General features: G+C 44.3%; 11 protein-coding genes across 11 annotated transcripts; 4 read left to right on the top strand and 7 right to left on the bottom strand.

Moving 5' to 3' along the window:
- Positions 1-14: 14 nt before the first annotated feature.
- Positions 15-1,523, bottom strand: CYBJADRAFT_125178 (PLP-dependent transferase; the record flags this gene model as incomplete). The annotated part of the gene is made up of 1 exon (XM_020212579.1): positions 15-1,523. The coding sequence occupies one exon, from the start codon at positions 1,521-1,523 to the stop codon at positions 15-17; it is 1,509 nt and encodes a 502-aa protein (XP_020072027.1).
- A 2,021-nt stretch (positions 1,524-3,544) lies between these two features.
- On the top strand, positions 3,545-4,798 carry MSL5 (mRNA splicing protein MSL5; the record flags this gene model as incomplete). Its single annotated transcript, XM_020212214.1, has 1 exon — positions 3,545-4,798. A coding segment is annotated over one exon (1,254 nt), but the record flags the coding sequence as incomplete, so codon positions are not given.
- Positions 4,792-6,971, bottom strand: CLF1 (Clf1p). The gene has a single exon (XM_020214613.1). The coding sequence runs from the start codon at positions 6,919-6,921 to the stop codon at positions 4,906-4,908; it is 2,016 nt and encodes a 671-aa protein (XP_020072029.1). The 5' UTR covers positions 6,922-6,971; the 3' UTR covers positions 4,792-4,905.
- Positions 6,972-6,994: 23 nt separating this feature from the next.
- Positions 6,995-7,695, bottom strand: RUB1 (NEDD8 family protein RUB1). Its single transcript, XM_020217853.1, has 5 exons — positions 7,540-7,695; positions 7,464-7,481; positions 7,378-7,407; positions 7,234-7,316; positions 6,995-7,168 (listed from the first exon to the last, which is right to left on the bottom strand). The coding sequence occupies exons 1-5, from the start codon at positions 7,555-7,557 to the stop codon at positions 7,084-7,086; spliced, it is 234 nt and encodes a 77-aa protein (XP_020072030.1). The 5' UTR covers positions 7,558-7,695; the 3' UTR covers positions 6,995-7,083.
- Positions 7,696-7,769: 74 nt separating this feature from the next.
- MTQ2 (S-adenosylmethionine-dependent methyltransferase) lies at positions 7,770-8,417 on the top strand (the record flags this gene model as incomplete). Its single annotated transcript, XM_020212571.1, has 1 exon — positions 7,770-8,417. The coding sequence occupies one exon, from the start codon at positions 7,770-7,772 to the stop codon at positions 8,415-8,417; it is 648 nt and encodes a 215-aa protein (XP_020072031.1).
- On the bottom strand, positions 8,020-13,364 carry DOP1 (Dop1p). Its single transcript, XM_020214614.1, has one exon. The coding sequence runs from the start codon at positions 13,292-13,294 to the stop codon at positions 8,456-8,458; it is 4,839 nt and encodes a 1,612-aa protein (XP_020072032.1). The 5' UTR covers positions 13,295-13,364; the 3' UTR covers positions 8,020-8,455.
- A 168-nt stretch (positions 13,365-13,532) lies between these two features.
- TML25 (palmitoyl-(protein) hydrolase) lies at positions 13,533-14,216 on the bottom strand (the record flags this gene model as incomplete). Its single annotated transcript, XM_020212574.1, has 1 exon — positions 13,533-14,216. The coding sequence occupies one exon, from the start codon at positions 14,214-14,216 to the stop codon at positions 13,533-13,535; it is 684 nt and encodes a 227-aa protein (XP_020072033.1).
- Positions 14,217-14,493: 277 nt separating this feature from the next.
- CYBJADRAFT_161475 (vacuolar protein sorting family 37 protein) lies at positions 14,494-15,138 on the top strand (the record flags this gene model as incomplete). The annotated part of the gene is made up of 1 exon (XM_020213614.1): positions 14,494-15,138. One exon carries the CDS (start codon positions 14,494-14,496, stop codon positions 15,136-15,138), a length of 645 nt encoding a protein of 214 aa, XP_020072034.1.
- Positions 14,912-16,218, bottom strand: PEX7 (Pex7p). Its single transcript, XM_020214615.1, has one exon. It carries the CDS (start codon positions 16,187-16,189, stop codon positions 15,158-15,160), a length of 1,032 nt encoding a protein of 343 aa, XP_020072035.1. The 5' UTR covers positions 16,190-16,218; the 3' UTR covers positions 14,912-15,157.
- Positions 16,219-16,582: 364 nt separating this feature from the next.
- CYBJADRAFT_166765 (uncharacterized protein) lies at positions 16,583-19,405 on the top strand. Its single transcript, XM_020214616.1, has one exon. The coding sequence runs from the start codon at positions 16,710-16,712 to the stop codon at positions 19,266-19,268; it is 2,559 nt and encodes an 852-aa protein (XP_020072036.1). The 5' UTR covers positions 16,583-16,709; the 3' UTR covers positions 19,269-19,405.
- A 239-nt stretch (positions 19,406-19,644) lies between these two features.
- On the bottom strand, positions 19,645-21,446 carry CYBJADRAFT_176966 (phospholipase B; the record flags this gene model as incomplete). The annotated part of the gene is made up of 2 exons (XM_020216831.1): positions 19,645-19,666; positions 19,699-21,446. 2 exons carry the CDS (start codon positions 21,444-21,446, stop codon positions 19,645-19,647), a joined length of 1,770 nt encoding a protein of 589 aa, XP_020072037.1.
- Positions 21,447-21,649: the final 203 nt, after the last annotated feature.

Here is a 21,649-nt window from a genome sequence, read left to right on the forward strand (position 1 = left end):
GTAGTTGATCTTGCTTAAATCTCAGCATACTTGTGCATGAACTCCTTGTGGAAAGTAGCCCAGTGCTTAATCCATTCTTCACCTGGAGGCAGGAAAGTGGTTCTAACATGGAAGGTACCTTCGACTTGACCGAATCCAGAACCTGGAACCACACAGATACCAGTTTCCTCCAACAATCTCAAACAGTAAAACTCATCTGGCTTGAGGCCATGGCTCTCAGCAACCTCCTTGACAACGTCATTGAGGATGATTCTTGGGAACAGATACATGGCACCTTGTGGCTTTTGAACCTCAATGTTCTCCAATTCTGAGAATGCTTCGTACATGGCTTCAGCCTTGGACTTGTAGGAATCGTGGATGGCCTTTCTCTCAGCCTGGTCACGTTCGTACGATTCATCGCCTTCTTTTGGTGGGTTAACCATCAGCTCTACAAGAGCTTGACCAGTGACGACTGGACAAAGGGAGATGGAAGCCAACTTGAGGAAGAGTTGCTTGATCTCTGAGTTGAAGCCCACGAGCTCCATGTAACCTCCACGCTGGCCACATTCGCCTGAAACTCCCTTAGAGGTGGAGTGCAAGGACGCCAACTGAACGTTCTCAAACTTCTCAGCGTGCTCATTTTGCAATTCTGCAAGAACGGACTTGAAAGAGAAGAACTCACCGTCAAAGATGTTCTCTTGATAAACCTCATCTGCAATGATCACAAGGCCATTCTGTGCAGCAACTTCAATGATCTCTCTGATAGCCTCACGGGTCAGCACAGCACCAGTTGGGTTACCTGGGTTAATCACAACGAGGATCTTTGGAGTGATGCCGAAACTCTTTGCGGATTTCACGAGCTCATCAATGTGCTCAATATCGGTGGACCACTGTTGTTCTTCTTTCAAGTAATATGGAATTGGGGTGGCGTTCTTGAGAGCCAATGCCGCAGTGTACAACGGATACTGTGGGATTGGGATCAAGACACCGTTGTCTTTCTCACCAGTCAACAGCACCTCCAACACGGCCTTGACGGCATCAGAGGCACCAGTGGTCAGGAAGATGTTTGAAGGGTCAGCAAACACGCCGTTATCACGCTTTTGGATGAAGTGTGCAACGCTGTGACGGACATAGGCGATACCTTGCGAATGTGAGTAAGCACCGACGCTCTGGGCAGCATTGAGCAGCTTCTGTGCTCTTTCCTTAACGTCGTTGGCGTACAAATCAGTTTCTAAGAGCTTTGGGTTCTGCAAGATAGACAGCACCTCTCTGTAGAAGCTTAGAGGTGGTTGCTGTAGCTGCTGAGGGTTACCGATGTTGGCGTTGATGATGCTTTCAAAGGGCAAAGAATCCGGGTCGCTGGTGAGCTTCTCACGGAGTTCCTCGGCCTTCATTGGAATCAATCCTCTAACGGCGTATTGCGCAGCAACAACGTGTTGGTTCACATCCTTCAAAGTCACCTTTGGGGCCGGTGTGAAGTCCCTTACTTGTGTGAATTGCTTTAAAGTCTTGGACTTTGTGTGTGTAATAACTCTTGCTGGCATGATTCTTAGCAATGGCAGTGTAAATGCCTGTTTGTTTGTGATAATTCTCAACATTCTCGCAGTAGTGTCACCAGGGTTTAAGAGGAATGGCTGGGTTATTTATACCAATGATCAAGTGAAATGTGGGATGTGATATGTCTCTCCACGATCGTAACGGTGTTTTAGCCTTTTGTCCAAAATGACCACTTTGAAATGTCTCGTGTGTCCTAAAGGTCTTCTCGGAGAAGGTTGAACAGCTGCAAAAGTCGGGGAATGCACAAAAGGAAGAGGGAACTTTAAAAAAAAAGAAAAGGAGAAGTAATCCGGGACAAAAATGCGGTTTTTTATACGGGGTAGTGATCATCGACTCACCGTTGCAGCCAAAAATTTTTATCGCTTACAATCGCAGCTTGGGGACAGAAAACAATGAATTAGCCACAAGCTACAGGTGATAGAGAACAGGCGCAACAGCGATAGGGTCCAACAGCGGGAATCAAGCGCCGCTCAAGATTACAGAAATTGCCGTTTAGTGCTGGGGCCTCAGGGCTCAACAGAGTTAAGCACAACAGACCAGTACGGGGGTCGTGTGCCATTTTCCAGGACTGGGTGGCTCAATAAAAATATGAATGAGAAATGTCCACAGCTTGGGCCGGTAATGCCATGATGAATTTAGCGGTTGCGGTTATTTGTCCAGTCTGCTATGTCATTGCATGACACACAAGACCTGTCCATTTCGCAAAAAAAAAAAAAAGAACCACAAAAACACTGCTTTTTGTATTTCTGCACAGGACTAACTAACGTCATTGAACATTATGAAACTTCGAAGTGGCCATGCTGCAGTTCAGGTTTGGCGATGATTAAAACGGTTAAGACCATGAATCTACTACACCATGGTTGAATTGTGAATTGTATTAATTTGCCATTTGTGAGTTGTAAAGATGCTACAACGCTCTATGAACGTTATCCTTTCCCCCGACTTTCTGTGCTAAATTCAACGGTGTACATATCGATTTCCCATGGTGCGCCGACAATAGATGCTAGAAGTAGACAGTCGTTGTGGTTCGTATTGGTGCTCTCCGAAGACCTTGCATTTGTCACGAGTGTCCATTTTGATGCTTGAACTGTGACCACTCACTAAGCTAGTACCATATAGAAAAACTTTTTCATGGTAACGTTAGAGATAAGATAAACAGTCTGTTTGTAAGGTGTGTCCAACTTATTTGAGGGTGTGCATATAAATGTTTGGTCTTCAAGTGCCTACCAGTCCAGTGGCTACAAGAAGATTGTCATGCAATCAGACATGTGCATTAACCACTCGTAAAAATATTGATCATGAGTCAACAAGACATGATCATCTTTTATCAAGCATTAGAGAGTCCAAACAGAAAACTTTTCATCCATCGATGACCACATATCTCATAAAGTTTAAAAGATCGTTTCACATACATCGCCGTCATTCAAGCGAGTGAAAAGTTTTTTGTAAGCTGAACTACAAGGATGACGTGAGTTATACGTGCCTATGCTTGTGCAAGAGAGAACCATCTGGAGACCTGACAAACGATAGAAGATGACACATAACTTCTAGTGTAGGACACAAGCACATAAGCCTTAGCATAATGGTACAAGGGGTATACCACCACTTATAATAGAAACAGTGTATGGCACGTATTCCGCTTCCTTATAAGTGGCTAAAAAATTTTCAACATCAGCTAAACCCTATTTGTGTGACTATGTCCTTGTTCATTCCCCAAAGTCATAGAAACACGTAAGATCAACTCCACCACCGTTGCGACCCCATGGTGCGTGTCCCGAGGAAAAAAAAAGTTTTGAAGATGCGAAAAAAAAAGACATTAGCCCTAAAGAACATCGGGTAAAGCAATCACTTAAACTCAAAACATCGCCAACAGGACAAAGCATCACTTCAAGATATGTCCGGCTACTCACTTAAAAGAGGCCGTTCGCCTACGCGAGAGACGGCCAACGGACAGCCGCCATCAGAAAATGGTAATTGGAGTACGAGGAATCCGTTGTCCAGGGCGATCAACATGCCAACGGTGATCACTGGAGTGCTGACACCAGAACAACTCGATGCCTATCAAATAGTTTACCGTATCGAGGAGATCACACAGAAGATATCTAACAATGATATAGTGCCACCACAGAGGCTGTCACGGTCGCCATCACCGCCGCCACAGTACGATTCACACGGTAAGAGAACGAATACAAGGGAACAACGCTACGAAAAGGCGTTGGAGGACGAGAGACACCACTTGATTGAAATTGCAGCCAGAATCGTACCGCACTACGTTGCGCCAACAGACTATAGAAGACCCAAGTCACTTGTGGAGAAGTACTTCTTACCTGTCAAGGAGCATCCAGAGATCAACTTCATTGGCCAACTTTTGGGACCAAGAGGTAACACGCTGAGAAAGATGCAGGAGGAAACAGGGGCCAGGATCGCCATCAGGGGCAAAGGCTCCGTCAAAGAAGGTAAGAACACCAGAGATGATCCACGTAGCGCACATTTGAACGAGCCTTTGCACTGCTTGATCACAGGTGATAACGAGGACAAAGTTGCAGCTGGTATAGCAGCCTGCAAAGAGGTCATAAACAGGGCGATCACTGCACCAGAGGGCCAGAATGACTGGAAGAGAGGCCAATTGAGAGAGCTGGCAGCGTTGAATGGTACGCTAAGAGAAGATGACGATAGACCATGTTCCATCTGTGGATTGCGTGGCCACAAGAGATGGGAATGTCCGAACCGTGAGAACTACACGTCACAGGTTGTCTGTCGTATCTGTGGTAATACTGGCCATTTCGCAAGGGATTGTAAACTCAAGGACAATGCACATGGGTCTTTCAACGTTGAGCAGGAGTTCAACAACATGCTGAGTGATATCAATGCCAAACACTACATGAATGAGGGACCACAGGCCAAGAAGAGACACATCGATGCTCTGCCACCGCCACTACCACAAGGTAATAGAGCGTCCACTTTGGATCCACGTTCAGGATTGCCACCTCCACCAGGACTGTCTGCACCACCAGGGCTGTCAACTGCTTCAGGTGCGCCTCCAGGTATAAGTGCGCCTCCAGGTATAAGTGCACCTCCAGGCATAAGTGCGCCTCCAGGTATAAGTGCACCTTCAGGTATTGGCGTGCCTCCTGGGCTGACTCCACCTCCTGGCCTTGGTGCACCTCCAGGAATGGCAGCTCCGCCTGGACTGACACCTCCAGCTGGTATAAGTCCGCCACCTGGACTGGCACCACCAGGTTTAAATGCTCCACCGGGTCTTGCATCACCACCAGCGCCACAGGAAAAGAAGAACTGATGGATCGCAGTAGATGAAATAAAAAGAGTATTAATTTGGTTATTAACAGTATTCTATAGACAGGTATTGTATCACTGCTTGTTTTTTGACCATTTCTTTGCCATCTCCAAGAATTTACTGGAAACCTTCTTATCATCTGGAAACACGTAATCGTAGTACTCCTGTAGTGAACCGTCATCCAGCGTTCTTGTCTTTGAAACAACAGTTGGGAGTCGTTCCTCCAGTTTCATTTGTGATACAGGATCACCATGGAGTTCCTCGAATTGTTTATACGCCTCGAAAATAACCAATCTTGGTTCCTTGAGTTCTTTCTTCTTGAAATGGGATAATGCTTCTTCAAAGATTGAACGACTCCTCACTTTGGCGTCTTGTGACACCTCAATTTCAAACTCCAATTCATAATCACCGGTCTCTTCAACCTTTGCATTGTATTGTTGAATTTGCTCTTCTGAGGGGACAGTAGACTCAAATAATGCACGCTTGATCCAGACTGTGGTGGAATCAATGTCACTTTCCAATTGTCTTCTTAGCAAACTTCTGGCATTATCATATTCACCCTGCTCTGATTCAAAGTTTACAAAGTGATCCCATATTTGGGATTTATCGTTCACAGTTTCAAGCGCTAATTCATACAAGGCCCTTGCTCTATCCAAATCGTTCAATCCACTTTCCAACTCCGCGTATTCAAACCAAACTTTGGGGTCTTGCGTGAAATTCTCAATATACTTTTCATAAATCTTTCGAACACGATCAAACTCTTTCAGTTTAATCTCCAACGAGATATAAAATTCAAAACTTTTCCTCTTTGGATAGGCACCAATACTACGGCCCATGACTTTTCTCGCTCTTGTAACGTCATAATTTTCACAGTTTCTAACCTCAAATTTCGCAAACAAGATCCAAATCTTCGAAAACGAAAACCCCTTTGGAGTGACTCTTGTAGCTCTTTCATAAACTTCTCTGGCTCTTTGAATCTCACCGTTGAGCTCCTCAAAAATGGCATATTTAATCCACAAGAAGATATATCGTTTCCAGTAAGACTTCTCCGATTGTATTGGTGTGTTGGAAACCGCATTTTCGAAAGCCTTCCTTCTTTCGTCGATTGTATAATCCAATTCCAAAAGCGATATGTATGCCCACCATGTATCATAGTCATGAGGATCAATAGCCAATTCTGATTCGTATTTCAGTTTCCTCTTGTGGACTATCGACGTTTCAATACCGTCTTTGTCACCGTACTGTTTTTCAAACTGCGAGAATTGATCCTGAATCCAAGAGGATTCGGGGAAATTCAACAAGCCAAACTTGAAGATTGCCCTTGATCTTTCCCATTCTTTCTGCTTTGCCTCCCATTGAGCAAAACTCGTGATCAATCTTTCATCTCGAAGCGAATCTATAGCCACAGTATACACTTCTCTAACCGTGTCAGAAGAACCATAATCGTTTTCGAATTTGACCCACTTCAGCCATGTTTGAGACGTAGGATGAATTACAACGTACTTGTTGAATATCTTCCGCACATTATCAAATTCGTCGTACCTCTTTTCGAAATTAATATAGGCGTCCCACGCAGGACCATCTGGCTCCCACTTCATCCATCTCTTGAACACATCTCTTGTACCGTTGACGTTTTGTAGCGCCTCCTCTGTTTGCGCATATCTAAACCAGAACTTATCCACTCTCGGCAACAATGCAGTAACACGGTCAAATAGGTTTCTCGCATGGTTTATGTTCCTCGTCTTCAGCTCAGAATCGATGTAGCGGATCCACATCGGAACGTGGTGGCTATTGATCTCCAGCGCTCTTTCGAATATCGATCTGGCTCTTCTCATGTCGTGCTGGTCAATCTCAAACTGCGCATACCTCATCCACTGGCCAAAATCCAGTCTGTTTCTCCTGAGTGCATCCTCGTACTCCTGTCTCTTCCTCCGTTGCATCTCGTGGAGCTCCTCCAGGTCTGCAATTCTCACTTGTGTCTTGTTCATGGGCTCACTCTTCCTCTCATACGCCTCCATGAGGATCTGCTCAGCAGAGATCTGGAACTCTGCTGGCTCTCTGTTTCGTCCTGAATCTCGCTGGCCGTCCATGGTTCCAACCGCCCTGCGAATTCCACGTAGCCGCCCAGTTGTGGTTCAAACTACAACGAAATGTAAACAATGTAAACAGAGAAAAGTTGATATATAAATTTTCCCAATGTTGGTGATAGTTGCCGCTACACAGTGATTACATAATCAGCACCCACCAGGGCCTCAGCACCCACCACGAAGGGTCAACACCAAATGAAGCTGTGCGCCTGGCTCGAGCCTGTGTTCCTCAACTGTTTGTTCGTCGTTCCTATACCAGTGGTGTTAGTATGGCCGAGCGAGTCGTGTGTGGTGGGCCGCGAGGCCCGTACTCACATGTGCTTTCCCGTGTAGATGAGCCTCTGCTGTGAAGGAGGAATGCCTTCCTTCTCCTCCAGGATCTCTTTGATACGTAGGATCTTTGTTGATGGTCTGCGTTAGTAGCGAGCTTCACACTCGGATATGGCGGAAGGGACTTACTTTATCGGTTGGTTCAACGTCAATTGGAATCTGGTATGTGTCAGTACAGCGCCAGACGTTGCCTATGAAAGCGTCTCTATACGCACCTCTTTCCCCGTCAATGTCTACTACAGTGTTAGTTTCACGCTTAGAGAGGAGCCTGCCGGCGATGGTTCCACATACCTTCACTTTAATTTGCATCTCGCTACTATGGTCCTGTACGAGTTATCGTGCTTGTTGTCGGTTTGCTGTGATGTGCTGGTTCTGTTATGTAGTTCCCCGTTGTTTTTTTCCATGTTGTTTCCCTCCCACTAGGACACTTTTTTCTCTCCGCCTAAGGGCCCTACACTCATAGAAGGGAAGAGACCATCAACCAGAAACAGAGAAACAGAAAGAGAGATACAGGACGTACAATGCTTCCGACCCCAGATGTTGCTGCTGATTATGAAAAGGTATACGAGCCTGCGGAGGACTCGTTTCTTCTGCTGGACTGTCTGGAGCAGGAAAAGGACTACATCAACACACACTACAGCTCATCGCCGTTGGTTGTTGAGATTGGAACAGGCTCAGGCATAGTGACGACGTTTATGCACCAGTCAATCGTACCGAATGGGCTATTTATCACCACAGACGTCAATCCACATGCCTGCTTAGCCTCAAAGGCAACGAGCTTGAAGAACGGTGGTACTCCATATCTTGACTCAATCAGGTCAGACCTTACAACTGCACTGAGGGACAACATCGTTGATATTCTCATCTTCAACCCACCGTACGTACCTGCGGAGGAAGTGCCTGGTATTCCCAAGTCTGAGGACGCCTATGAATGGCTCGATTTGGCACTGCTGGGTGGCTCTGATGGGATGGTTGTAACCGATAGATTGCTCGAATCCTTGGGAACGATTCTATCGCCAAACGGTGTAGCATACATCTTATTCTGTGCCAGGAATAAGCCACAACAAGTTGTGGAAAACATGGAACAGAAAGGTTGGCAATGTGAACATATCATGACTAGAAAGGCCGGATGGGAAGTTCTAAGCGTTTATAGATTCAAACTTTTATAAAGAGTAAGAAAATAAAAGAAACAACAGCGATACTGTTTTCATGATGCATTGTCACCGTCGAACAAGTCCCCAAAGAGGTCTTGTTTACAGGTTTCATAATCAACGTAACCACCGTTATAGACGTTCTCAAAGTTGTAGTAGCTCAGACCACTGAAAAATGGCTTCAAATAGGCAATACTATCGACCTGTTTCACGCCTATCAGAGATGGTACCCTTGGAGATGATGGCTCCACGGTCTTGTTAACAACAAGCGGTTTCATATCACTCGGAGGATGGAACAACGAATCCACAAGTGATATCTCATCAACAAGACTGACAACATCCACATTTCTATAAATGGCATTGATGGTGTCAATAACAAATAACCACTCTTGGAAGTCTTCAAATTCCAACAACAAGATCACATCCAGTAATTTACATGCCTGTAGTACAGCAGAAGAATCAACAGTGGAGTAATCAGTGGTGTTCAACAATCCAACAAAGAACGTTTGTAGCGAAGTGTAGATCAAGGTCCAATAATCATACAGATGGATTTCAGAGAACTTCAAAACAATCACTCTGATTATCAAGAAAACTTCTGGGAGGAAATGTTCACTCTGCTGAAGGAGAGAATCCAGTTTGTCGAAAATGTCCTTCAATAAAACGATGTGCTGATCTGTATCACCAATTAGGATCATATAGGCAACACGCTTTAGATTCAACAGCTTGAGAAGTTGCTCATTGTCATTCCAGTTGAAAATGTTCATGTTGTTAGAAGACTGTGAGCACTTTGTGAGGTAATCCAGAATCTTATCGTTAGGCTCTGCAACAAGCCACTTTGAAAGGGTAGAGTTCCAAAGGCCAATGTCACATAGTTTGATCTTGAAAAATTTCGGGTCATTAAATACCTCAGACAGTAAAAACCTCAAACTTTTCGAGTTTGGATAATAGTTTACAATCTCGTTCAGCAATTCCATCTGATAGGTACTAATGTTTTCAGGAAATTTCTTCGACTTTAGACTTGGTGTTAACAACGTGACCAAAATAGCAGAAACAACAGAAGATTGCTTATCAGAATCGGTAACAATGTTTGATAATTTGGGAATAATAGCTTTTATGGATTTCATAATATCCTCCTGACTGATGATAACATCTGCAGTAGGAGTCGAGCCCATGGTACTCTCTTCTAAGCCACTTGGTTGGTCAAGACCAGCCAGTGACAGATCTTGAATAGAGGAGGACAGGGCATTCGAGATATCAGCATGCTTAAAGTTCAGTGCCACAGGGTAAATCTTCAAGAATGTGTCACTCAACTCCTTCTTCACCTTCTTTTGGGATCCAAATTTAGAATAGCTCACTTTTGTTGCCAAAACACTCAAAAACTGCAGAACATTCAAAAGGATAGGCTTATAGGAGTTCAAGTGCTCAACAACAGTCTTTAAAAATGACGAGGAATCCTCGAAAATATCTTCAATAGTGTCATCCTGTAGCGACATTGTATAGTTGACCAAAAAGTCGCTGACTTCAAACATTGTTGGTCGAACTCTCTTTTCATCAACAGTCTGCGTTAACAGTTTAAAGATATATGGTATTGTTAGCTGTGGCCTGGAATTATCCAAAACGTGTAGGATCTTGAAAGAGACACTATTGTCATCCTTTGAAGCCCCCATGATAAGAGTACTCAAAACTTCCAATGGTTCCAGTTCATACAGCTTTTCCATTACAAACTTTGACTTGTGTTTCAATTTCAGCGACTGGTATTTCAAAGAAGTGTTCTCTGGGTTAGTGGTGTCTCTTAAGACCTTATCAGAGTTCTTCCAAATGATAAAGCTCGTTCTTATGGATTCTCTTATGCAATCAAAAAGAACACGACGGCTGTCACTGAGCTCAAGGTCTGAATTGTATTGTTTGGTGAAATCTGAGTTGAATACACCAGCAACTGAGGAGAAGAAACCAGGGTCGTTGTTAGAAGCCTTGCTTGTATTGATCTCTACTGTAACGACATATGTTCTGAATAGTGATAGAACATCTTGAAGTTCGTTCAATAACAAAGATATGGAAGTTTCATCCTTTGCATCCAGTCCATTATTGTAAAGTTCATTCACCTTGTTGATTATTATCGTGGAAATAGGCTCAACAAATTGGAAAATGTCATTGTCTTGAAACTTCAACGATGTGCTCAACAGATCAATCCAAGTGCTTAGAAGTGCTGAATTGTCTAGTCTTTGGAAGGTTGAAATCAAGAATTCCACTATCAAAGGTTGATTGCTGCCATCTGCCTTTTCAAAAAGACTTGATATTTTCCTATTTGAATTCAGCAGAAGCTTTGTGAGTTCGGTCAAGTGGTTCAACAGTAGATTGATGATCACTTCACGGTGTCCATCGAAGGAAGATTCTGCCACCTCCTTTGAGATCTGAAAGACAAGATCGACGTACAGTTCAAATGTTGGTTCAGAACCATCCAACAAAAGCTCATAGAGTTTCAAGACTGTACCAAAAGTACTTGAATTGAACCTTTTCTGTTTCACAAAACGGTTCAATTGAAACAGTGTAAAGTCTTTATAAGTTGAAACATTTTCATCTTTATACTCAACAGAATTTATCACTGCAAGTTCGTCTCTGAAAAGAGGAAGCATCTTCTTTTTATCCATATTGAGTATCCTGTACAGAATTGAAACGTGATAAGAAAATACAACATCATCATCGAGCGTTTCATGCAGCTTATTAGTGATCAACTGAAAGAGAGTATTGACTGTGCCTGTATTGATAACAGTTTCAATCCACCCTTGAATGATAGTGAACGCTGAACCATTTGCTTCTGTCAAGTCGTCCAGAATAACATGGAGAGGTCTATCGAGGACAAAAATATCCGTAGCATGAGTCCACAAATAATTGAACACCTTCAAACGATCGCTGAAACTTTCCAAAGTCAACATGTAACTACTTATTGCTGCTTCAATGTAGTATGAAGAGTGGGACATTGTAAGGAGATGGAGTGATTTCACAATCTCAACTTGGTAACACTGGCCAGATTCTTGTAATAATTGACACAGTTGTGAAACGACATGCTTCAAAACTTCAATCTTAGTACAAGGGTTTGGGAAATTAACCTTTGTGAGCAGTTTTGCCACTGCTATAGTACAATATCCCGAGTTCTTATATGTGACAATAGCTTGAATGAGGTCGTCATCATAAAATTTGAGTTCTGGTATGAGATCGACAATACCACCCAACACTGGAAGATATTCATATCCAGAGTCTGATTTGATGCTAGAGATAGCAACATCAGTGGCCATTTTCAGGGTCACTTGAGATAAGTCTGCAGCTTGGAATGGTAAGTCAAGCATCTCTGTTCCCTTGTAATAATTTCCAATTCTTTCAGTGATTTCAGCTGTTGAAATAGTTTTCGATTCCTCAGACGCATGCTCTATAGGTAGATATGCTCTTTGCGGGACCAGAGAAATGATGGTGTTTGTCAGATTAACCCATTCAATGTTGTTCTGAGCATTCATAAGAGTTGTTAAAAGAAGCAGAGGTAGTTGGTGCACCATCATCTCTTCATCTTGAACGTTGAAATGTTGAAGGATAAAGGTTGCAAATTCAACTTCACCCTTCAATAACAAGCTTTCCAGTTCACCGTATATGATCAGAGTCTCCACAGAATCGAACAGTGCCGATCCACTCTTCAATACATCTTCATATTGGTCACTCTTCGTTTCAACTGAATACATTACAGATTTTAAAGCAGGAATGAAAACGTTTGGGATCAAGAGAGAACCGATTTCCCATCTATCCATTGACGCCAGCGTAATCTTCAATGCACGAATTTGTTGAGTAGCGATTGGTTGATGGTCATATTTCCCTTCAATCAACTTTAAAATTCCCTCAATGAGGCACTTGGCTCCGTTCGTCTTGAAGTAGTTCAATTGCTGCGCGGACGTTGCGTCCTGACCCATCAACCAGTTCCAAACTCTTCTATTGATAGACATATCTTTCTTCAATATAGCAGATATTGTGCTGATGATCAACTGTTGAAGATCGCTTTCGGGGATGAGCTTTTGAAGAACCGTCGAATTCAAGCGAAGGTTCTTGATCAAGAGGTCGAAAAATCCTCTTTGGATCAAAATGTTTGGTGACTCGGAGATCTTCATGAACGCTCTGACAATGAGTCCAGGTTCCGGTGTAATTAAGCTTTTCTGCTCCTGGGTCATCGCTTCCAGCAGTTTGGTTTTGTAGTAATTATTGGAATCGTCATTCTCAGGTGGGGGTGGCACGACAATGTTGAGATCAGGCAGTCTCTTATTACACCAAACCAAGCAGCCAAGACGTCTTTCCTCACTCGTAATGATGATTAAGAATACAGATTGCCATAGAAGCGAATCATCGTGCAAGTTCCTTCTGAGCGTATCGATGAGCGCCAAAGAAGCTTCAAAGAAATCCGATCTCTCATCGTCAATTGACGGCAGAAGGTACGACAACAGCGGCTTCACCAGTATTTTCAGTCTCTGCTGCGGCAGAGTCAAGATGTAGCTCTTGTAAAGATCTATAACCAAGGGTTTGATGCTGATGGATGCAAATTGCATAATTGGGAGGATACCTGGTATCCAAACATTGACCGAGTTGCTCAGCTTTTCAATCCCCAACTCCGCAAAGATGAAGTTGTAAAGCTCCAACGTCTTCGAGTGAACCCCTGACGGCAAGTTCGGAGAGAGACACTTGGATAGTCTTATAGAGATCTGAAGGTCGTGAGGGATCCAATGTTGTGTTGTATGCTTCTGCTGAAGCGCCTTGTGCAGTTTCGAGAGAAAGGCAATGTAATCTGCCCATTCGTTCAAAGTATCAAATAGAACAAGCGCTTTCTCGATACCACTGGCGTACTTCTTATCTCGACTATCCATGTTGGCGGTGGTGTACACTCAAAGAAAGGTCGTCAACGGGTCGTGATTGCAGTTTCTCCAGCTCGTCGTTGTTGACAATGGGTGGGAAACTCGGGCAAGGCTTAAACCTGTTTGTTGATATTTGTTTGTTTACATTCGCGGGAAGGGGATTCCTACAACACCGGGGGTGTTTACATCGTTGTTGTTTACATCGTTGTAGTTAAGAATGAAGTGTTGATATATAGCGCTATCCAGATCTTTACTCCTTTGGGGCGATTTGCTTGATCAGCTGTAGCACACTTTCAATCTCATCAGGGTCTGCGCTGTGTTGTAGCCCCGGGTAGGTGTTAAAGTCGTAGTTCTCGAACCCCAGATGGTTCTTGAACAAGTCAGAGATGGCCTTCCCAGCTCCTATTGGAATCACAGGATCCGCAGTACCGTGGCCATGGAATACCGGCGTGTACTTGTTAACGTCGACCTTGTTCTCCTTCAGATGGCTGAAGAACGGCGTAGCTGGCGATAGGGCGATGATGGCACCAACTTTCTTATCAGACAGCGCAGCAGTGCCCAAAGCGAGCCCTCCACCTTGTGAGAATCCACCCACGATGATGCGTTCCGGCTTGATACCATATGCGATCTCCTCGTCGATGTATTTCCCCACGGTCTCGATGGACTTGAGGTACCCTTCAACGTCGTCGTTGTTTGTCCATTCACCAAATCTCTGGATATCGAACCACGAGGGCATTGGAATGCCGGAGTTCACAGTGACTGGTGTCACTGGAGCATTCGGGAAGATGAACCTGACATGGTCGAAGTCTGAGGAGCGACGAGCCATGTCTGACAGGAACTGCCACCCAGCACCGGAGTCTCCCAATCCATGGAAGAAGATCACGGAAGCCGTGGCTGGCACCTTAGACGCGACACGAACAGCGTTGAGGCTCATACTTGTTGTTCCTCTCTTGGTGATGGTGGGCTCAGGAGGCACAGACGTGACGATATTAGTACGGAAACCACCTTCTCTTATACGATGATCTCCTACTGAGCCATTGTGCGCTCGCGATATTTGTCATCTTTGTCATCATCGGGTTGCAGTGTGTGAGGCTTTCTTCGCGAAGAAGCTTTCAAGGCGAGCACACAACGACAGGACGGTAAACAAACAAACAAAACAGTGACGCCAGCATCGATTAGTCAGACCATCATCACGCTCAGACCGTTGAAGAATGTCCGATGTGCCACCTTCGCTGCCTCCCAAGGGTGCACCTTTAGCAGACAACGGGAACTCGCACTCGCGCCCGGAGTCATCAACATCACCGCCGTCGCAAGCCGCTAGCCATGCTCAAACACCCACGCCGTCTGTAAAGATTCCACTGCCTGATAACTTTGGCAGTTTACCCACGAGGGAGATCGAGAAGCTGCTCAGCACGTTGGATGTGCTCAAAGGGTATCTCGTGACGCTTATTCAAGGTGAGCTTGACAAGGACGTTGCAGAACTAGAAGGAATCGTGCGACAGATTGAGAGTTATAAAGAGAAGCTTGAGCAACTCGAGAGTTGTAAACGGAAGACCCGGTTGAAAGCAGAAGAAGTGAACGAGCTCACCTCACAATGGCTACAAAAGGAACAGGAGATGAAGAAGGCGCTGTATAGATTCAGTAGAGAAAACCTACAATCGCTGCTACAAACGTCTGTACAGGAGTCTCGAAAGCTAACAGAATCTATCCAGGCAACGTTTGTATCGCACATCGACCAGCACGACGAGCAGTCGATCCAGATGTTCATAAAGAGCTATCGTCATGAACGCAAGGAGTATTACTTACACAAGGAGAAGTTGAGTCGTTTCCAACAGGGTAGAATAGGAGGAATTTGATTAGCGTATGTACATTCCATTACAATCTCTTTGAATCCCAGATGTAAACCATTTCATCCCAACCAGTGGTTGCAGCCCATCCCGGTTCACCCCAAAGACTGTAATCACCTCCAACGACAAATTCTCGATGCTGGTTGAACACTTTCGACTTGGAATGGTTCTTGAACCTACAGATACGCGTGTTTGGATCAGTCTGATCATGCCACACACGAGCAGTCATATCATAGGAACAACTCAACAGTTCGCATCCATCGTGAGGGCTCCATACTACACGACGCACAGCAAAATCGTGCCCAATGAACTGGTTCAACGGCACCGGGGCGGCCTGTGGAACTGCCATAGGGGTCGAATCCTTTGTTGGTACCATTCTAAAATCCCATAACTTGATCATCTTATCAACACCACCTGTGGCAACCACTGTAGACCTGTACTTGTTCCAATCGCAGCACAGTGTCTCTGCACCACCGTGTCCTATGAAATCTGCAACTTCTGGGTCTGGTCTTCTCGTGTCCCAGAGTTGAACGTGGCCATTGGCATTGACAGACATCAACATGTTTGGATTATGCGGCGAGAAAGTTGCCTGATAAGCACAGTTGTTTTGGAACTGAGGCTTACCAGCTTGTAAAGTCATCAACGACTGTTTCCGATTTGGACTCCATATCTTTATAGTCCCATCCCAACTTGACGATGCAAAGGTCGTCTTCTCAGCAAGGTTCCAGGCCGTGGAGAACACTTCCCTTTGGTGCTCTTTCCATTGCATTATCGGGAATTTTGGCACAGTGATGTCAAAAAGCTTCACAGAACCATCACCATTGGCAGTGACAACGTGGTTCTCATGCATCTCAGACCAGGCTATATCAAAGAGCCCGTCTTGCGTATCGAAGTAAAGGTCATTGGCGATTTGACCATTGGCCTGAATCGATAGCACATAGAGACGTCCATTACCAACCAACCCAAAGTTCGCCGCTGTCGCCACCGCCAACTTGTTGTCGAAGTAAGGTGAGTACTTCACCGAGTAGCCATTGTAACCTTGTGTTCTAAAGGAAAGCATTCAAACTGTATGGCACACCGCTTTGCTGCTATGTATGGTTCTTCTAAGAGTTGTAAAAGCTGTATATATTCCCGATCCAGCGTAGCCCTTTGTAGATTTTCCTCCCTCGGTGCTTATCGGAAGAAAAAGCCTTTTAGATCTCTGCCCCGCGCTCCGTGAATCCCCGGATGCGTATTTTCGGTCTCAAGATAATACGGTAGGGTAACGGAAGAGTAACATCACGTGTGGCCACACGTGATATGGTTGGGGCAGCAGTTGGAACCTCTTCGCACAAGCCCTTTTGTTTACTTTTCACTTCTTTAAGTGTTGAGATCCCGTCATCTCCAAGACACTTGTTCTTTTCCTCTGTATCCACTGCTCGCACGGGTTCTCTGGTTGAGCAAAGAGGTGTTGTTTGATCAACAGATACGAAGAATCAGCTGGGCGTCATCAGCTGCTGCCCTCACTGCCAACAACAAGACAGATACACATCGTCTAAGCGTCTCCAATACCGTTGATACTATTTAGTCCTCTTTGACCAATGGCGGAGACGGAGCAGAGTAAGAGGATAATGGCCTCGATTCCGCTGAAGTATACGTACGCGTTGAAGAGCAAATCAAGCACTGGCCTTCTCTACCAGTCGGACACTGGGTTGTGGAGAGACGTTGATCCTAGTAATGGCTACATAGCATCGGTATTACCACAACAGTCATTGTCGCAGTTCCAGATCATCGATGGAGTGTCCAACTTCAACGATCTGCTATCTTCTGGTGTTAAACTGTCGATCATGGACTCGAGAAGAAACGGGCCGTTTCTCGAGTTCGCAATACAAGGTGTTGATGAGAAGGCGTCGAGTTGTGTTGACCAGCACAAGGACATCCTTAAGCGTTATCAAACATTCGACGTACAAACAATTGTTCAAGATCAATCCAACAGGGCATTGTTTACACAATATGGACTCAATGACGACTTCCGCGCGCAGCTGGATGCCGTGGCCAAATTCTGTAACGTTGAAATATTGATATCTAAACAGCAGCATAGCTTCAATCTGACAAGTGTTTCAAACAGATCTAACTCAAAACCAAGCGACATTTACATCTACATTGTCGGATCCTCAGAAGATACGGTCTTTGCAGAGACTAGGATTATAATCCTGCTGGACAACGTGCAAAAGCTCTTTGTTGATTCATGCACTTTGGGATTATCCATGATCCCTGTAGTTGGTGGTGTGGGATTTGGTACATTCAAGGCAATTGCAAAGGAAACAGGTGTTAATCTATACCTTCCCAACCTTGTCCAGCAGTTCCATTCAAATTCACCGCTGCATAAATCAGATGATATCTTCTTCTCTGGTTTGGAAGCAGAGGTCTCTCTAGCGAAGAAGCTGATCACGGAAGTGAAGGGAAAATTAGAATCCCAACTGTTCTACAAGAACATCGAAGTCTTGAAGTACAAAAAGGATCTCGTATTGGTGAGTAAACAATCTGAATTAAGCTCTATTATGTACAAATATGGAGTCTTCATTGAAACTTCTCCATTGGGGTTTGACGGCTCCACTGTGCATTTCCAGGGTCATTCAACTGAGTCAATTGAAAACGCAATTTATGACTTCTGCTCTCTTACAAACGACATTTATGTTGCTGATATATCATTCCACATTGATAGTTCATCTGGTGAGTCCTTTGAACCTGTTACCCCGTCGCTGGAGACTAAAGAGGTCGAGGAGCTCCTAGACAGACTGTCGGTTGCATCTGGTGTCACGATCTACTTCGATTTGGAATTGGGTTCTTTCAAGATCGTTGGCAGTAGGGATAACCTCATCAGGGCTCTCAAGATGTTCCAGACGTCTTCATTACAACTATACTCTGGTGCAGTCAGTGCAAGTATTGTTCTCAATGTTGAACTGGGATTGTCATTCCACGAATTTATTAGTGGAAAGAAAAATGGTAAGATATCTAAAATCACCAATGGCTCACACTCTTTTATCAATTTCCATCCGTTAAATGAATATAGCATGTTGGTTGAGCTAAGAACTGATGACTTCAATGATTTCTTCCATGCATATTCGCAGCTACAAGACGAACTTCCATCTGAAGTCAAATTCTACATTCCAGAATCTTTCCATAGACAGATCATCGGGACTGGAGGCTCATTGATCCAATCTATCATGAGAAAGTATAACGTCTTTGTGAAGTTTTCCAATACTTATGATCTAAAGAACAATGCGAAGAGTCTGGTTAGATATGACAATGTGATCATCAGATGTCCTTCAAAGAATGCTTCCAATATCCCACTTGTGAAGAACGAACTGAATGGGCTATTGATTAACAACGAGAATATCACTTTTTTCAACACTTATCTCAAGATCTCCAGAAATCAATACCACTTGTTCAATTTTGATAAGATTCAAGAGATTGAGAAGAAAACATCAACGTTTATTAAATTCCCAGCTGTTGAACCTGACGATTTTGCCATCATTGAGGTTCTGGGAACTGAGTCATTTTCTATCAATGCTACAAGATTGTTATCGTTAGAACTTGCTGAGAGTTATGAGTTTAGATTGGCCCGCTCGCCAAACTTCCATAAAGTCGTGACTGATTCCAACGTGAGCTATGTGGAAAAGATCAAAGTGCCATTGAAATTGCTCTATAACTTTGAAATTATGGCCTCAGACTCTAGGACTGCGGAATTGGGCTCTTATCATTCTATCATCATAAGTTATTTGCCAGGAAGTGACATACATCTTGGTGAGGTTATTGGACATGTGACTGCATTCCTTCGTGAGTACGACTTTATGATTGTTGATCGTACATCATTGTCGAATAGTGATCTGATCATCAGTGGTTCTGCAGAGAGGTTCTCGGCTTCTAAACCACAGAGCATCACACAGCCAGCTCCTGGAACCCTCAGCACAAGGTTCACTGGTGTGCCATCTGGAATCACCAACCTGTCTTTTACAGCATCTCAACCACGTCAACTATGGCAATTGCCAAACAAAAATGTGAATGACTTTGCAGTTTCCCAGCCTGTTATTGTTCAGCCATTTACTCAATATGTCTCTGCAAAGAGGACACATGGCCACAGTCTGAATAAACATTAGATGATGAATCTGGATCCAGACTTGCTAAAAAAACGAATATCAAACACATGACCTATGATACCCTAATAATCACGCTAACGTTTCTGCTATGTTGGCTGTTCATACTTTATATCTTACATGATTTCTGATGAAGAAGAATCAAATATTTGTAGTTAATGGGGGGTATTGTCGCTAAGACATACCCCAACCAATACACAGTAAAGGAAACAGTACTCCAAACATGGTCACGAAAGTAATTGAAGAGACGAAAGATGAACCTGCTCCACTCTCCAAGGTGACATCAACTGTCGGACTTGGTTTTGTTGAAGCTTGGGTCGATAGAGGTAGAGAAGTAGATGATGCTTCTTGAGAGCTTGCTGAACTCAAGTTCAAATCATCAAAAGTACTTGGATAGACTCCTGAAGACATGTTTGCTGTGTCCAGATTCGACGAAGAAGTGTAATTCAAAGACCTGTTGAGAACAACATCATCACCTGTGTATTCCTCACCATTCCAGCAGTACTCCTGAAAGCACTTCGAGCATTCTTCACTCTGCTCAATACCATTACGTTCTTGCGAGCGACGTATGATAGAGCATCCAACACATTTCTTCCAGTTAGGGTCAATCGTTAGGTTAAACCTGGTTGCTGCTTCAAACCCATTTTGGATTAGCGCATTCCTCTCCTCGTTGGAGTACGCAACCTTGTAACCCGAAGTATTTGACCAGGTGGTGTATGCAACGTTTGGTATATACACCACTAAAGGTGGTACACTGCTTAAGTCTGTCATGTTGGATGCATTGCAACCGAGAAACAAAGGCTTGGAGTTGAGCTCATGCTTTAAAATCGTTTTCGATGAGGGAACGTATGGAAATGGGAGTCTCTGACCTTGTTCAAGAAATTGACGATCATACGTAGCACCTATAGCAGTGCCATTTGGGAAAGTATCCTCTGTATCAAAAGAGTTGTCAAAGGCAAACAGTACGTCCACACCACGCTCTGGCAACAGCATTGGAGCCAAGGGGATATTTTGGAGATCCCAGCCACCATCGACCAAATACAACCCATCATCATCCAAGAGAGACCTTTGTGACCCATGCTCTGATTCACGGAATGGGTTTGGTTTGTAGACACCAACGTCATAGTATTCATCAAAGTTATCGCCTAAGAAATTGTGGATAGCCTGTGGAGTTAAATTTCCCCAACGACTAGTATTCAGAGGAAACTCGTTGAAGACATTGGAAGAGGTACCAAGAACGAAACCAACGTTGTCGAATCCTTCGATACAGATGTCACTCACGGGAACACCATTGGAGACATTGGACCCCAAGTACTTCAAATCAGTAAATGCAAACAAAGAAGGATCCCAAGAGCCCATTTCAAAGGGATTAAACTCAATGACTGTTGATTCCAAGCTGACATTCTTACTATCTGGGTAGCCACTTAGTGCTATTGAGAACGGGAAAGGCATCTCTGCATCTTTGAACGCATCAATGTCCCTCATATCGGAGAATCTCAAGGATATTGCACCATCATCACCAGTACCGAAAAACTGATATGACATTTGTCTTCCCCACGGATCAGTGAGAGAAGTGTGGAATCCAGCTTCTGCCTTTTCGTCAACTTGGCTTTTAAGGAGCTTCCAACGCTCCTGAATCAGTGTCAAATTATCACCACCAAAGTGAAGCTTTGGGTTCTCCAGGTTCCAAATCTCGTCTGAGTCCAACAGATCTGGAACACTTGACCAGTTGTTCATAATCAGCGTACCAGTGAGCCAATTACCACCGGACAGACCAGACAGATAAGTCGATGCCTGTAGCAATCCTCCCAAGCCATGAGCCTCGGCTCCTTCAGTTCTGCTATCCAAAGCAGCGAACTGGCCAGCACCATTAAACATGGCTCTATAACTGCCACCGGAAAATGAAAGACCAATATTGATTGATCTCTCCAAAGAGTCGATGAACTCGCCGGCATCAAAGTCCTGTAGGCTCACACCTTCCAGGAAGCGTTTCAGCTCCTGGTCTGTCCTTTCATGGCGCTTCGTGATCCATTCCTTCTCCATGGAGGAAAGGTCAGCGGCATCTCTGATAAAGCTTGCATTCTCAGGGCATGGCACCTTATCTGGGGCATACGAACCTCTGGTGTTCACACCAATGACAGCACTGGCGAAAGCTGTGAGCAGTATTGTCGACAAAATCATACTTCAGTGGTGATGCTTGCTGAGATCTGACCCACAGCAATTAGGAGCGTTCACAACGCTGGCTTTATATAGACGACTGGAGCATCCATAATTCCACGGTGATTTTGGTGCAAAGTGTGCTAAATGTGCCTAAAGGTTGAGGGGAGCTCTTCGACACACATTATTCATAGATGCAAGAGGATGGAACTGTCTCCACTTTGCAC

The sequence above is a fragment of the Cyberlindnera jadinii genome (assembly GCF_001661405.1).
Source record: "Cyberlindnera jadinii NRRL Y-1542 unplaced genomic scaffold CYBJAscaffold_3, whole genome shotgun sequence".
NCBI classification, from domain to species: Eukaryota; Fungi; Ascomycota; class Saccharomycetes; order Phaffomycetales; family Wickerhamomycetaceae; genus Williopsis; species Williopsis jadinii.